The sequence below is a fragment of the Plecotus auritus genome (assembly GCF_963455305.1).
Source record: "Plecotus auritus genome assembly, chromosome: 4".
Taxonomy (NCBI): domain Eukaryota; kingdom Metazoa; phylum Chordata; class Mammalia; order Chiroptera; family Vespertilionidae; genus Plecotus; species Plecotus auritus.
Genome location: NC_137775.1, coordinates 49,707,490 through 49,724,892, shown reverse-complemented (window position 1 = coordinate 49,724,892; position 17,403 = coordinate 49,707,490). Strand labels below are relative to the sequence as shown.

Here is a 17,403-nt window from a genome sequence, read left to right as displayed (position 1 = left end):
TCGACCTGTGGTAAATATTAAGCAAGCTAATACATATAAAGTACCTAGATCATTGCCTAGTACAAGAATTGCTTTTAAGATGTTAGCAAGTATTACCTGTTTTACAGTCAAGGACATTTCCACAATCACATGGCTAGTGGTGTTGCTGAGATCTATAGGCACGTTTTCTGGGTCTAACTCCACTCTTTCTGCGATACCACTACTACCCAAACACTCTCCTATCCTATGTAATAAAGATGTAATATGCAAATGGTTGTTATGCCGTGGAGCATAATGACCAACCGCGTATCGACTGGATCACAGATCAGCAGGAGGGTGGGGCAGCGAGTTACAAGCAGGTGGCGGAGAGCTACAGGAGGGGGCAGGACAGCAAGCTATGAGGGAGGGTGGGGGGGAGCTACAGAAGGATGGGGCAGCAGGTGGAGAACTGCTGGAGGGCAGCAGCGAGCTATAGGCACACAGATTCGTGCGCAGGGCTACTAGTATGTAATAAAAAACAGGAATAGACCAATGAATGATATGGGAAGTACTTTATTTTATCATGTGACACCACATAACAGCCACATTTTTACAGCTGCCCAACCACAGTATAGATTTGAATAGGAAAAATGACTCAGAAATAGCAAGCAGTCTTAGTGATTCAAGTATTGATTTTTATTTGATAAAGGATAGCAGTTTTGATGATTAATTTACCAGAGTTTTAAAATGTAATTTTATACTGAATTCTTTTCTTAAAATGAACAAGTTTTAATTAAATATAAACTATAGTCACATAATGAAACTGCATTTGAAAACATGCTTAAAATTCCCATCTCAGTCAATTTTGCTCTTAGTATTAAAAACACCTAATTCCATCATCATGCTGAAGGCCTCACGTCTCTTATACTATTTCCAAGGGACTTCCTGGGAAGTAATGAATGTTTATCTTCCTTCAGAAGGACAGTGATAATCTGGAATTTTTCTTACCATATTCCCCCATATACACCTTCTGCCCTTTTAATGGGCACCTTCTTAATGGCACAGCAGAAAAATATAACAGTATGATTTTGAAAACCTAAATTCTAAGCCTATGTCATAATTGTAAATAGGTCATGAAACTTCCTTAGGCCTCTGTTCTCAACTGCAAAAGAAAGTCATATTTGTTATCTTTTATTATTTTTATCTTCACAGTAACCCTTAGAGTTAAGATAGCATTACAATCATTTATAGAAGAAACTCGTTCTACAAGAGATTACCCAATCCAGCCAAAATCTCACAGGTAGTAACATAACGGAGTTGGACTTAGACAGTTTTGCTCAAGACACTAGTACTGTTGTGCTCATAAATTTGTTAAATGCAGCAACAATTTCCCAGGTCCCTTCCAATGATCACATTTTATGCTTTATGCTTCTACTTGCTATTTTCTTTCAACCAGCATTTAAATTAGAAAATATGTATATTTGGTCACCAAATTTATCATGGTTCTTTGATTTAACCATTCTTTAAAATTTTCTTGCATTTTTACATTAAATCTAGAGAAAGTTATTTTTTTCAGATAGCTTCCACTACTGTCTGCCTCTGAAAGCTCTTGGACTTACCTGTGTGCTTGTCAAAGTACAGATTTGCTAAAATTTTAAAACACTAATTCTTTTTTATAATTTTAAGGTATTTTAAAACAAAATTTAAAAAAGGCCTTACTAATCCTTATTCCCGGTAGTAATAAAAATGTATTTTCTATTGGTTTTGTATCCAGTTTCCTGTCTGCCTTTAGTTGGGAAATACTGTTGTTCTACCTCACTGTCAAGCCTCCCTTTCCCTAACAAGAAAATGTCAGTCATGAGAGTCAGGAAAGCTTACTTTCACTATTCCATAGGAAGAATAAACTAACCACCTGAACTGGGAAGTTAAACTTTAAGTGTCAAATAAGGGATTCAGGACACTTCCTAAGAGGTCATATGACCAACTTAAATGCTGATATGCTTAAAATAACACTTAAAATTAACTCTTTTATTTGAAATAAATTTATACACCTGCTAGTTAGTCATGCTGATATTACACCCGAATACACGCCTAAACCAAATTAAAGTTGAAAACAAAATTTATTCTATCAGCCGAGGTCAATAAATAGGATGCACTCATAAGGAGGGAGCTTTAAACATTCAGTAATTTATATAATTTAATATGCTAAAAATGAGAAAATAAACAGGGCTGGGGACAGGAAAAGTAATTCCAAGAGTTCCTTCATTTTGCTTGAATTGCTTTCTTGTCTTTAGGAGGGAAGATTTTGACTTCAAAAGTAACGAAATATTTGAGAACGGAATTTACATCTTTCTGTTCTAGATGGTATTCTTCTGCTATTTTCTCAGCAGTCCATGTATCTGGATAAAGTTTATGATTATTGAGAAGTGTCAAAGCCTCTACAATGGAAACTTTGCCTTTGGGAATGTTCTCAATATTTATGTCAAAATGATTGCCTTTCAGCAATCTGAACTCCTTTGGCTGTTGAGATGTTCCAGCATCTTTGTCCTAATATCAAAAGACAAAAGCAAACAAAAAGGCTTTCAAGATGACAGAAAAGATTTGACATCTATAGACATGCTTCTCAAATCTCCACTATTCTTCCTCAAATAAGTACTACACATGCTCCAAACTACATTTTCTCATTATGATGAGCCACAGTTCAATGGCAATCACATCACCATTTAATCATTATAGCTCAACCATCATGAAGAAATTCTAGAAAATACTTGAATGTATACCATCTATTCCCAATATTTCATTTGTATATTAAAAGAACAACAATGGATTAGGTTAAGACTGCTTTAGAAGGGCAGGACTCTGACACTTTAAGTTTACTTGATGATCTCCATTCTGATTCTAAGTTTTGCATTTCAAATTCAATGCCTCAAAACACCAGGAATGAATTTAAATATTGCTAGAGGTTTTCCCTCTTCAGAGAAAATAAACAAACGCTTCTAATACTCCAACAAACATACATAAAACATTATATGCACACCCATCTTTTCACCTGTCTGTACAGTAAAACCTCGATATAACAGACTAATTTGGGCGAGGAGGTGTCTATTAAAGCTGAAAGTCCGTTATATAGTAAAGTAGGTTTTCTGAATACGTATGTTAAAAAACTAACAAATTAGTTTACCTAGTTTTACTTATGTAGACATGTGTAATTTAAATTAAGTATGTATGAAAAGTTTAATTTCACAGCAAGGTTTTTTTATATGTACTACTATAATTTTAAATTTATACTGAATAGGTCTAGTAAATATGTGCATTAACCATTCACCTTGAGTAAACAAATGCACACAGCTGGGGCGTGGTTTAGCTCACATGGGAACATCGGCCTTCACTCCTTAAAACTGCTGCAGAAAGTCATGCCACAGTCAACGGAACCATATACCTCCAGTGATGAAGCGTGATCATTCACCGAGCTGTGACTCTTGGATTTAAATATGTAGACTATAGTTGCAGATATGTAATATTTATTTATGTCAGTGAAATTACTATGGTGTTTTTTCCAGCACATGGCCTTTTCACTAAAATTTGTTAAAAATAACAGTGAATTCATAACAACAGAATAGCCTATTAATTTAATTATAAGTAAATCTTGGTTAAAAGCATTTTAAAGTTAACAGGATATTAATCTTCACATGACGTATGGACTAGAAATTTAGTCCATTAAGTTGAGACTCGCAGAATCAAGGGTTTACTGGACCATCCAAGCTTAATCCTTGAATTTGTGCTCTGTATTTCATTCCCTTTTTTCCTCTTGCTTTCACTTGTATCCTGCCTAATGCTGCTGTTTGGTCCAAATGTAAAAATGCTGTAGTTACCTTTAAAAACATCCACAAACCCAAACCCAATATATCCTTTATGACCAGTTTCTTTCCTTTTAGTTAAGCTTTACAAAAATAATGATTTTTTAAAAAATTTCTAATCTGTAAGACACTTTTCCGGCTTTATGTGAACTACTATAGCACCTGAAGCTTGGTTTCAATGCCACCCTTCTCCTGGTTTCCCATCTTTCTCTCCAGTGGTTCCTTCTTTGTTTTCTTTGTGGACTCCTTCCCTTCATCTGCCCCTTAAATGTTAGTGTGCCCCCAGTTCTGGCCTGGGCCCTCTTTTCACCCTATACTCTATTACTCTTCCTAAGTAATCCCACATGCCACCTTCAGTTTCATTACTACCTACAAGTTAATTACTTATGGATTTACACATAGATTCCTATTCTCAATGTATTCTTCTATGTATCATATCTGAACATATTCTTAAAAATCAAACAAACACCACCAATGCACCACTAAAAGAATCCCCAAAATTAGAACATATCTCAATACACTGAAGGGTAAATCAATAAACATATTTTTATTGATTTCAGAGAGGAAGGGAGAGGGAGAGAGATAGAAACATCAATGCTAAGAATCATTGATCGGCTGCCTCCTGCACACCTCCTACTGGGGATAGAGCCCAAAACCCAGGCGGGTGCCCTGATGGGGAATCCAACGGTGACCTCTTGGTTCTGACCTCTTGGTTCGTAGGTCAAGGCTCAACCACTGAACCACGTGAGCTGGGCAAGAAAACAGTATTAAAGCTCTCCTTTGGTCATTCAAATGACAACCAGTAGGAGTACCTTGCCAAATCTTACAAATTCTGAAATAATATAAAATAATTCACACAGTTGCATTCAATCGATAGTTTCACAAATCTTTTGGAATTTTGGTAAATATCCAGTGCACTGAGGCCTGTGTGTCTTGCTTAGACCACGGGGTTTAAACTTTGCCAGTGCACTGTATTCTGGTCACGACTACACTGACACGTTACACTTGCAGAGCACCTCCCTCTCTTTTACTACCTGCCACACTTTTCCGATAATTTTCCTGGAGTCCAAAAGGTTAAATTCTTCACTGAATTAAAACACACATTACCTGCGCAGAAGACACAGGATCTCTGGAATTAACGTACACATCTTTCAGTAATGACAGCAATTTGTCATCTTTTCTACCAATTTCTCCCTTAATATCCGCTTGGCCTAAGGAAAGAAAAAGAATGTCAACAAAATTAAAACCAAATAAGAATTCCCTCTGAGCCCCTAAACACGACAGTCACTCTTTGTGTTAAGAAACAATCACTTGAGCAGTACGAAATGTATTTTAAAGCAAACGAAAATGCCAGGTCGTTCTGTGAAGACACCTACTGAAAACTTACGCTGCACAGGATTCCTTTGGGGTTTGATTCCCTTGTAGCAAGTGGCCAACCGGGCAGACAAAAAGCCGGCGAGGACCACGGCGGCGGGGGCACACGCGAGACGTCACCCACGGGACTGCGAGGTGCGGAGCCGCCACTGCAAGGCGGGCCTAAGGGACTGGCTCAATGTCACCGGCCTGGCGGCTCCACCGTCCGCGCTCGGCGGACCCAGCCACTGCGGCCCACTCCGGCCACCCCGGCCCTGGACTCACATCCACCCGCGCGGCCCCGCCCACCACCTGCTCAGGGAGCCGCGAGCCGGCCCCACGCGCCTCTGCACCACTTACCGCTCATCTGCTCCCGCAGGAGGCTGTTGGTGGAGGGGTGCCTGGGGGCGGCAGAGGGCTTCACCTTGCTGATTTCCCGGGCCGCCCGGTTCTCCAGGTTGAAGTTCTTGATCCCGCGAATCACTGCGGCCCCCATCTTTTTACATGATGCCCTCAGGTTCACGCTGCACGTGGGAAACCCGGCAAGGGCGACCTCTGGACACATCGAGCATGCGCAAGGCAGGGATAGACCCGGCCGCGCGCTGGAGAACGGAGAACGGGAGCTGAGTGCGCGCAGTTTGCCCCCTAGCGTTCGGGAGGGCTCACGCCGCGTCGCCGCCCCAATGAAGCAAAAGGAGCGCCGCTCTCCGGGGCGGGGCTAACAGGCGGAGGGGCGGGGCGGGGCTAACAGGCGGAGGGGCGAGGCGGGGCTAACAGGCGGAGGGGCGGGGCGGGGCGGGGCGGGGCGGGGCGGGGCGGAGCTTCGGGCTCAGACTCACGCTGGTTCCCAGCTGGGGAGGCGCCTGGAGACACCGGGAAGCTTTAAAACAGTTCCAGGCCCCGCACACGTTCTGATTTCATTCCCTGGAGTGAGGCCCGGCATTGGCTCAAGCTTCCCACGTGATTCCAAATTTGCTGGACGAGTAAAGGAAGTCTTAGGAAATTGACCTTGAAATCCTTTCACAGGTCTATGCAGCGAAAGAGGAGCCAATAAAGATGGAATTAGTTGCACCGGATAAAGGAAGGTTCGAAAAGTGCCCTTTCCTGACTTTGTGAAAGGAACGTAATGAGCGTGTATTCATTTTGGATGAATATTTGTTCTCTGTCACTCTTATTTAAATACCCCTTACTTTTCTGTCCCCTTACCTGGTGCATTTCTGAGCCACCGTGTTCTCCTTTTCTTGATTTTTTACAACCCGCTGTTGTAATTCCTTTGACCTAATTTTATTAATTTCACTTATGCTGCCCTTTCTTTTCTCTTTATTTTTTAATATTAATTTGTGTTATTTGTCTATACTATTAAGTGCTGAGTCACCGCGTCATTCCCGTTTTTCCCTGCATTACTCATTTCTTTTTAAGCCAGGGAAATCGTGCAACTTAATGGAAGGAATAGCCAATTAAACACGAGGGAAAAAAAATACACGGGTGTTGTGTTTTCCCCCTTTCCCTTCCTTCCATTTCTGAATGGGTTACTATTGCTGGCTTTATTTATTAAATATTGCCATTAATCCATGTTAAAGAACCTACCAGGAAGTAGCAGGGTTTACAAAGCTACAATATTTTTCACAGACGGTGCCTGCAGAGCTGTTTTTGGTGTTCCCAGATATGTTCAGAAAAATGAAGTTTGTTTGTTTTGTTTTTTAATCGCTTAAACACAAAAGAGTCCAGGTAAAGATAATCTAATTGAAGTAATAATAACTTTTAAGAAAAGAATTACAGTAAAGGGCAGTTTTATTTAAAGAAAACTACTGCAATTATTAAGTATCTTTAATCATAACAAATGTATTACAAGGACCCTAGCTTCCACCATTGATCATTATGAAGAGTTTTTACTGGTTAGTTGGTAAGTTATCCTGAAGGTGGCAGGCTATTCCAAGATTTCCATCTTTGCGACGTAAGCATGCTCCTAACGGCTTTTTAGCCCAGGTAGTCATATTTCCACAGGTGCCGAGAAATTTTCATCTACCCCATTATGTCTATGAGCTTCAAAAATTATGGTAGCAATTCCACTCGTTATTAAAATATTTTAAAAGTGAAAAACGATTTTCATGGAAATTCCACCACATTTCTGGCAGCATGAAAGGTAATGTTAGACAAAAGTTACAGGAAGTGTAGGTTGCTGTGGGGATTACCACATAAAGAATCCCTTGAATTCCCACATTTAGGTAGAGTTCGGATTAAATATTGATGGAACTTCCAACCTATGCCAGCTGCTTTGCCTGGTTCTGGCCTGGTGCTGCTCAAGCCAGAGGTACTCCACCAGAAATGCACAATTGGCTCTCACCCCTTGGGAATCATCATGGAACTAAAACTTGAACCACAAATGCATAAATCCATCTCTTCTTGTCAAAACATAAATTAAGAGGAAGTCTGAATTCAGAATCCCCCTGGGCTTATGTTAAGGGTCAAAGTCAGGTCTCCAACGAGCTTGCCGCTCAGAATTAAGCATCTGTCTGAGAGGAGTGTTATGATAGGTACGTTTTGCTGAATACCTTAGGATACAAATAAAATAGATCCAGGGTCTTGCCAACACATTAGAATGTAAATTCTATCAGGAAAGGATTTTTTATCCGTTTGGTTTATAGCCATATTCATCACATTGAACAGTGCTTGGTACACAATAGGAACTAAATGTCAAGTAAATCTCAAATGAACCCAAAGACAAGCAAGTCCCCTGAGCTGGCATCCAGACCCTAAACAGGTTCTCTCTGCCTGAATACTAGCCCCTTTGCTTTCAAAAGTGAGTCCTTGTAAAAGTCACTAACTCTGGTTGAACATACATTCCTCACCTTGGGATGATGGTCATTTCTGATGAGTTTCATACAGTTTAAAAAATTTAAAGTGTCGCCCTAGCCCAGTGGTCGGCAAACTCATTAGTCAACAGAGCCAAATATCAACAGTACAATGATTGAAATTTCTTTTGAGAGTCAAATGTTTTAAACTTAAACTTCTTCTAACGCCACTTCTTCAAAATAGACTCGCCCAGGCCGTGGTATTTTGTGGAAGAGCCACACTCAAGGGGCCAAAGAGCCGCATGTGGCTTGCGAGCCGCAGTTTGCCGACCACTACTCTAGCCGGTTTGGCTCAGTGGATAGAGCATTGGCCAGGAGACTGAAGGGTCCTGGGTTCGATTCCAGTCAAGGGCACATACCTTGGTTGCAGGTTCCCCAGCCCAAGTCAGGGTGCATGATGTTCAATATTTGCAATATTTTCATTTTCCAGAGGAGCAAGAAGTTTGAAAAAGAACCAGACATATTCTGAAGCCCTTGTCTATCGGTGAAGAAAAGGGGTAAAATAACTAAAATATCTGAAAGTAAAGTAAGACCCATGTGCTTCAAGAATTTAATTTTCAAAATGGCATGCTAAATTTCATTTTTATATTCTGATTCGTGTGCTCTGCACACATAGTGTCATTGCATTGCTGCTGGGCTCACTAAGGGTGGAATTTGGGTGGCAATCATTAGCTCAGGAGCACAAAATGCCACCTATCTTTGTCTGGCATTGGCAGTAGAAATAGTCTCAAGCCAGTCCCCTCCTTGCTTTCCTTCCCCCTCAATCTTTCTGTCTCTGCCTAGACTCTTAACCTTTGTGCACCCTTCCTTTAAATATAACTCAACAGTATTCTGTATTCTCCAAAGAATTGCAGTTACTAAACCCAGATGACTGGTGACTCAAGGAACTCAGGATAGCTCTCAGGGATTTCACTGACCACACCCGAACTGCTAACGGGCAGCACAGAAGAAAGACTCATGCTGGCAGAGAGAACCTCTCCAGGGCCTGGACTCCAGCTCAGGCACCAGGGAATTAGTGAGAGTCCAACCAAGGTCATTTACAAAGTTCCCAAGCTGGGTCAGTTCCATAGTGATGTATAAGTGTTGTAGGTTATTGAACCTTGGATATTTGGGGAGGGGGAACCCCAAACAAAGACCAACTAGGTTGTGAGCAGATCCAGTATTCATATTGAGGAACACTGGGTCTCAATTAGAATTATCAACCGACCGTTACACCCGATGCCAGCAGTTACACCCGGATGCCTACTGCACTCATGACTATTGTCCTTGTATGAGTTTCCTATTAGTGGTAACAAATTCCCACAAAATCATGTTTTATGTTCCTGGAGGTTAAAAGTCCAAAAAGAGTCTTAGAGGGTTAAAATCAAAATGTCAGTAAAGTTGTCTTCCTCCTAGAAACTCTAGGAGAAAATTCCTTGTTTGTTTTTTTTTTTTGTTGTTGTTGTTGTTTTATTTTTTAGCTTCTAGAGACTCCCAACATTTCTTCGTAGCCAGTAATTTCATAATTTCATCCTCATATCTTCTTTGACTATGATTCCTTTGTCTCCCTCTTTCCTTTGTAATATTCTTGTGATTACATGGATCTAACATGAATAAATCCAGAATAATCTCCCTATCTCAAGAGCCTTAATCACATCTGCAAAGTACCTTTTGCAAGTCCTTGGGATTAAGAGGTAGACATCTTTGGTGTGTGGGGAGGAAACGGGCATTGTTCTGCCCACATAGTCATCATCTTCAGAATATTCATATATACCGATGTAGCTATGATCACGTAGTAAAAGACAGACAGAATGATGGAGAAAATGCCCAGTATTCTTCATTCAGCTCCACGGAGCTTATATCCCAATGAAATTACTTAATTGTTGAAAGAATAAAACCAGCCTGTTTGGGTAGTAGTACCCTTTCTCTCAGGTTTGCCTAGGAGGCATGGTAGCTCACTAGTAAATTTGACACTAATGTGCCAGGTCAGCACTGCACAGGGAGGCAATTCTTATGTCCCCCGCCTCTCATCTTCTCTGGAGCACCTGTATCTGAGAAGCCTCAGTGAGCAAGAGTATGAATCTGCCTTGTATATAAAGCAACATGACCAGTTTCTCTAATTATAGCATCTTAGAGATGCCAGAAGTCCACCACTTGTCTTACTTTCCTTCCCACTCCATTATTTCCACCTTGGTTTAGAATTTTACAATTTCACCCACCCATTTCTTTCATTGCATTGATACTTTTTTCCTCTTTTCTGCCTGTATACATTTTTAAAAGGCAGGTACTCATGGGGACAGCAAGCCATTTGTGGAAGAGTTTATCCGTTCTCTGAACTCTCAGACTGGAAGAAGATAGCTGTCTGAAAAGCAGGGGGAGAGAGAAGGAAAGTAGAGACAGGCTACTGGAAAAAAAAAACACAAACACCATAGAAAATGAGAGAGAGAGGAACAAAAAAGTAGTCAGAGGCAGAAAGGAGCATCTATAACTCTTAACATGGCCAAGGAGGCGCCTCTCCTGCAGCTTCTCTTGCGATCTCCTCGTACAAACTGTTTAGAAATGAACAACATTGAAAGAAAGAATTATCAAAACCTGTGGAATGAATCAAAGCAGTATCGGAAGAAAAGCTGTGGGTTTCTATGGAATACATTTCTTAGAACACTAGAAAGAGTGGAGGTAAATATGAATTAAACATTTAAGTCAAAATACAAGAAAAAGAATATCAAAATAAATTAAAAAAATTTTTAAGGACTGATGATAAATCGGAACTTAATTTTATAGAAAAACAGTTCTTTTAAAATATACACTCTGACAAATTTAAGTAAAGATAAAGGCACAAATAAAACCCTTTAGAAATTTTTTGGAAGGAATATGATCACAAATATAAAGACTTATTTTTAATTGAGAGAAAATGATATGTACAGGTTTGTATACAACTTTGATATATATCTCCTCCCCTTAAGTTACTTATTATTAACCAACAGAATGTGGCAAGTGTGAACAGAGTTGAGTAGAACAGAATAGAATAGGGATAGATATAACACAGACTAGAGCAGACTATAGTCACGTTCATTATTAGCTTATGTTAGGTAAGACTCCATCCTAGGAGATAGGAGTGAGCAATTCTCCTGTTGGTCTTGATGAAGCAAATCACCATGTTGTTACACGTCTTTCAGAAAAGCCACGTGGCAAGGAATTTCAGGGGCCTTTAGGAGATGAAAGCAGTCCCCAAGTGACAGCCAGAAAGAAACAGGTATCTCAGTCTCACAACCACAAGCGACTGAATTTTGCCAACAATCACATGAGCCTGGAACAGGTCTCCAAGCTCCAGAAATTAACACAGCCCAGTCAATACTGTAGAATCATTTCAATTTATTCACTAAACATATTTGGTTACATTCAGCACCCATTATTAATAATATATTTAACCAACTAAGACTAGAACAAAACTTTATTTACTTGATAAAGAGTACACATTTAAAAATTATAGAAAATACCATATTAAAATGTGAAATGTTAGGAGCAACCCTAGTAAAGTCAGTGTTCTCTAGAATTGGCCTGATTCAACCTTTTGCTGAAGGTCCTAGCTAATAATAACAAGAATAGGAAGTAAGAATGATTTGTTCTTTTGCAAAATCAGTACCTTTGTCTTCCTAGAAAATTCAGGAAAATCATTGAAAGCAGTATTAGATCTTATAAAAGAACTAGAGGCCCGGTGCACAAAATTCGTGCACGGGGGGAGAGAGGGTGTGTCCCTCATCCCAGCCTGCACCCTCTCCAATCTGGCACCCCTTAAGGGATGTCCGACTTCTCATTTAGGCCCTACCTGGATTGGGCCTAAACGAGCAGTTGGACATTCCTCTCACAATCCAGGACTGTGGCTCCCAACTGCTTGCCTTCCTGATTGCCCCTAACCGCTTCTGCCTGCCAGCCTGATCACCCCCTAACCACTCCCCTGCCAGCCTGATTGATGCCTAACTGCTCCCCTGCCAGCCTGTTTGCCCCTAACTGCCCTCCCCTGCAGGCCTGGTTCCCCCCCCCCCCCCAACTGCTCTCCCCGGCAGGCCTGGGTCCCCCCCCCCCCCCCCCCCGCCAACTGCCCTTTCCTGCAGGCCCAGTCACTCCCAACTTCCCTCCTCTGCTGGCCTGGTCACCCCTAACTGCCCTCCCTTGCAGGCTTGATTACCCCCAACTGCCCTCCCTTGAAGGCCTGGTCCCTCCCAACTGCCTTCCCCTGCTGGCCATCTTGTCATGGCCATCATGTGTCCACATGGGGGCAACCATCTTTGACCACATGGTGGCAGCCATCTTGTGTGTTGGAGTGATGGTCAATTTGCATATTACTCTTTTATTAGATAGGATAGAGGCCTGGTGCATGGGTGGGGGCCAGCTGGTTTGCCCTGAAGGGTGTCCCAGATCAGGGTGGGGGTTCCCTTGGGGCATGGGGCGGCCTGGGTGAGGGGCCTATGGTGGTTTGCAGGCCGGCCACACCCCCCAGCAACCCAAGTGGAGGCCCTGGTATCTGGGGTTTATTTATCTTCTATAATTGAAACTTTGTAGCCTTGAGCAGAGCCAAGCCTCCTGTTTGCTTCGTGGCTGCAGCCATTTTTGTTGGGATTTATTTATCTTCTATAATTGAAACTTTGTAGCCTTGAGTGTAGGCCTGAGCTGGCCAGGGCTGCAGGGAAGCTTGACTTTCTCCATTGCTGGGGAAACCCAAGCCTCCTGCTTGCTGCAGCTCCGTAGCCGCAGCCATCTTGGTTGGGTTAATTTGCATACTCACTCCTGATTATCTGGTGGGCGTGGCTTGCTGGTCTAGCGGAGGTACGGTCAATTTGCATATTACTCTTTTATTAGATAGGATTCAATAAGCTAGCTGTCCTAGACATTAGTTAGAAAATGTATGGCCAAAAAATCCCATTGATGATGACCACAAAAACTATTACGCCTCTTAAAATAAACTTCCAAAACTGTGCAAAACCCAAATTAAGTAAACCACAAGACTTAAGAAAACACAAAAAGGAACACATGGCGAGATGATGCACCAGGTTTCTTTTTTATTATTATTTAATCCTCACCTCAAAGAGAGAGAAACATCGATGTAAGGGGAAAATATTGATTGGTCGCCCTCCTTATTTGCCCCAACCAGGGACCAAATGTGCAACCCAGGAAATCAAACCTGCCCTGACTGGGAATCAAAGCAACAGCATGTAGGTGCACAGGATGATGCTCTAATCAACTGAGCCACTCCCCTTGGGCTATACCAGGTTCCTTGATGATGGTCCAAAGAGTTTAAAAGTGTCAACTCTTCCACAAATTAATCTATGAGTTTGATATGATTCCAGTGGAAATTGTGAAATTAAACATGAACACTGATACTAGAGTTCACCTGGAAGATAAAATGTGAAAAAATAGGCAGTTAATTTTTGAAAAAAGCAATGATCAAGGAAGGATGTAAGATATTAGAACACAATATAAAACCTTACTGTGTAATATTGAAACAAGAAAAGGTAAATAAATCAGTAAATATAATAGTGACAGGACAGATCTAATTATGTATAGAGGGACATTTAAAATCATTCTGTGATGTAGGGAGCTAACTTTACCTCCTCTCCCCAAACAGAAAGCCAAATTTCCAACTGCATTTGTTTACCAATCTGCCATATCCCCTTGCTCTCCATTCCCATTTGTCACCTGGTTCCTTGTCTCTTTTCTTTGCTCCACTTTTCCCTGCATAACTTAGCTTTCATAATGTATTTGCCCTTCCACACTGCACACACAGTCTTGGTTTTTATGGAAGTAGGGAACATTTTGTCGTGCCTTTGATTTGATTCCAATGAGGTAATTTCATTCTGTCCTTAGCAATTTAATCAGTACAATAATTCTTTATCTTGGCCCTGGCTAGAGAAGGTACTTCTGATGATTTGGCAAGGAAAACAAGTGAAAAGTTCTGAAGAACAAGCAAATGCACTCTAGCTGGTTTGCTAAGTGGTTAGAGCGTCAGCCTGCAGATTGAAGGGTTGCGGGTTTGATTCCAGTCAAGGGCATGCATGTACCTCAGTTGCAGGCTCAATGATTCCCCAACCCCGTCCAGGTCAGAGAGCATGTGGGAGGCAACCTATCAATGTATCCCTCTCACATCGATGTTTCTCTCTGTCTCTTTCCCTCCCTTTCATTGTCTCTAAAACTTAATGGGGAAAAAATATCCTTGGGTGAGGATTAAAAATAATAATAATAATAAGTAAGTAAATAAATAAAAGAATAAGCAAATGCTCAAGAACTCATTTTAATTTCAAATCTTATGAAGACAGGGAATATGAAACAGCTATTCCAGAAAAGCTGTGAACAGCGAATTGCAACTAGAGCAGTATACCTTAGCTAGTGCACCCAATTCAGTAACTCTGGAGCTAATGTTCATGTTTGTTCTCTCCATTTGTCTGTCCATCTGCAGGTCTGACCCTTTTTCCCTGATTGTAACTGTCTCTCTGGCTCTTTCCTTAACAGCCATAGTATCGCACAGTGACCTATAAACAGGTTGGGCACCAGACAGACCTGCCCTGAACCTACTTTTATCTTCCTGACTGCATGATTTTTGGGTAAGTCCCTTAAATTTTTTGGTACTTAGTTTCCTCATCTGTAAAATGGGAATAACAATACTATCTACCTTAATGGGGGGGGTGGGGAGACTTGTTGCTGTGAGACATAATCCATGTGAAGGCATAGGACTTGGCATAAAGTATACATTTAAACTATTACTAGTAGTTATTTTCTTATACATAACAAAATATTAATGTAATATGAAATATTTTAATAGTAATAATGTAGGTTTGCTTAGCACTTCATAATTTATAAATTAGTATTTTCAGATGTGTTATTTCATTAATACATTGTTGCAATACTCTTTAGTATTTTAATCATATTTTAGATATTTCAGAAGATTCATTGAGCTGCCTGGTATTGTTTTTAAAATGGTGTCTAGGGAATATATGAAGTACCCTTGCCTGTAGACTTTCGGGAGCAGTTTCTTATTGTCACGTTAACCCTGCCTTTTTATCTCAATCGTCTCCTCTTTTGCTAGTTTCTCCCTTTATCTCTAGGAATTGCACTCCTCCCCTGAACTTTAGTACACACAACCTCCTGCCGAGTCTCATTTCTGTTGGCTGTGACACTGTTAGCCAAGTCAGGGAGGCAGGTGTGGTAGGCAGATTTCTGTGGCCCCAGTGACCCTAAGCAGAGAACCCAGACAGGCCTGCCTGAATTTTTGACCTACAGAAGTAAGAGGTAATAAATGGATATTGTTTGAAGCCTCTAAGTTTGCGGTGACTAGTTATACAGCAATAGAGAGTGAATTGAGCAGGTAGTCTGAGAGTACGGTTGGGGATGAAGTGGGTGACAGGGGATCCAGGCAATCATAAAGCCCGAGGAAGGTATGCTCCTGACCCTTGAACCCACCAACCAAGGAGAGAGCCCAAGAGTTGCATCCTCCCTTCACAGCTCACTCTACATATCAAGTGCATGACAACATGCCAGAGCACTGTCTGGAGCACTAGGAGCAAAGATGAGGTCAAATCCTTGTGTCCAGGAGTGACAATACTGCAATGCAGTGCTATCACATGGGACTACTAACAGAAAGAACTTCCCAGGAACAAAAAGCACAAGAGGGTAGGGGCAAACATACATGAAGTTACACAAAGATTTTTCCATTAAAAAGGGAAAAATATGACTCATCTATAATAATAAAAGCATAACATGCTAATTAGACCAGACATCCTTCTGGACAACCTTCCGGACAAATACAGGGCTGTGAGGGAAGCCCAGGTCCCAGGTGTCAGAGGGAAGCCGATGCCAGCAGCCGGGGGAAGGAAGGCCTACTCTTGCATGAATTTCATGCATCGGGCCTCTAGTACAAATATAAAAACGTGCCAGTGATTTTGCTTAACTTAAAATAAATGAGGGAACCAGTAAGATTAACAACCAGTTAAAAGAATCAAAAAACACACCATCAGGAAGGGGAGAGGGAGAGGGAGAGGGAGAGGGAGAGGGAGAGGGAGAGGGAGAGGGAGAGGGAGAGGGAAAAAAAGGCAGGGAGAATGAAATGAAGCTATTGTTGAAGTCATTCTAGGTCAGCTGGTAGAGATCGTTAAATGATGAAATATAGAATTTGGTCATTATTCTCTACTAGAGGCCTAGTGTACAACATTCACGCACTGGCGGGGGGGGGGGGGGGGCGGGGCATCCCTCAGCCTGGCCTGTGCCCTCTTGCAGTCCGGGAGCCCTTTGGGAATGTCCGACTGATGGCTTAGGCCCACTCCCCAGGGGGAGCCTAAGCCGTCAGTCAGACATCCTTAGCCCTGCCACCACTGCTGCATGTGGCTGAGCGGCGCTCCCCCTGTGGAAGCACACTGACCACCAGGGGCAGCTCCTGCATTGAGCGTTTGCCCCCTGGTGGTCAGTGTGTGTCATAGTGACCAGTCATTCCTCAGTTCAGTCGATTTGCATATTACCCTTTTATTATATAGTATGTGTGAAGGTCTTTTGAATGAAAGTTAGAGTCATAAACTTGTTTTAGAAAAATGATTGACAGCTACATAAAGGATGGTTTGGAAAAGAAAGAGAGACCAGGTAAGATGCTGTTACTATTGTCCATGTGGGAGGTAAACTTTTTTGTCCAATTCTCTTAGGGATGCCTATTTAATAAGAGATCTTTGGAAGGCTGCTGTTTAGATATAACTTTCACTTAAGCTGGATGAATAAATAACAACCCAGATAGTGGGATTTGGGATTCAGAGGCTGAAGCATGAAATGTAGTCATCTATTTTAATATTCTCATGTGACTCAGTGTAGTTCATGTTTTTCAGAGCTATTTCAGTGAGATTTTTTTCAGAGCTGTTTCAGTGTGATCCTGTGGACTTTGCAGGTTCCTAACCCATGGCCACAGGCTTAGTAGCACTTATACTTCCAGGGAAAGCTAAAAGTATCAGTTCTTTCAAAAGATATCAGCAGTGTGACTTAGTAAACCTGTAGATGAAGTTTCTGTTTTTGTCAAAAAATACATAATTCATGTACCTAACTAGCTTTATTTTCATTAGGAGTTTGAATATGTTTTCTGTAAAAAATTATAAATGTTTTTGCAAGTAAGAGAGAATGTTGTTTTATGGGGTTTTTTAAAGCATTGTAGCTTTGTTAGAAAACTAGTGGTAGCCCTTTTAAAAATAACTTTTGATTCTGAAAATTTAAAACACATTTAAATATACTTCTTTATTGATTTCAGAGAGGAAGGGAGAAGGAGAGAGAGTTAGAAACATCAATGATGAGAGAGAATCATTGATCAGCTGCCTCCTGCACGCCCCCCACTGGGGATCGAGCTCGCAACCCAGGAATGGGCCCTTGGCCAGAATCGAACC

General features: G+C 41.4%; 1 protein-coding gene across 1 annotated transcript; it reads right to left on the bottom strand.

The window, feature by feature from the left end:
* Nucleotides 1-511: 511 nt before the first annotated feature.
* Nucleotides 512-5,698, bottom strand: NDUFAF4 (NADH:ubiquinone oxidoreductase complex assembly factor 4). The gene is made up of 3 exons (XM_080664070.1): nt 5,529-5,698; nt 4,923-5,026; nt 512-2,505 (listed from the first exon to the last, which is right to left on the bottom strand). Exons 1-3 carry the CDS (start codon nt 5,662-5,664, stop codon nt 2,221-2,223), a joined length of 525 nt encoding a protein of 174 aa, XP_080520196.1. The 5' UTR covers nt 5,665-5,698; the 3' UTR covers nt 512-2,220.
* Nucleotides 5,699-17,403: the final 11,705 nt, after the last annotated feature.

Bases quoted from the DNA above. Each gene is read 5' to 3' on its own strand.
- NDUFAF4 (XM_080664070.1), bottom strand. From the start codon at position 5,664: ATGGGGGCCGCAGTGATTCGCGGGATCAAGAACTTCAACCTGGAGAAC. The intron at 5,027-5,528 runs GTAAGTGGTGCA...TTCTTTCCTTAG, and splicing joins CCTGCGGGAGCAGATGAGCG to GCCAAGCGGATATTAAGGGA. The intron at 2,506-4,922 runs GTAATGTGTGTT...TTTTGATATTAG, and splicing joins ATCCTGTGTCTTCTGCGCAG to GACAAAGATGCTGGAACATC.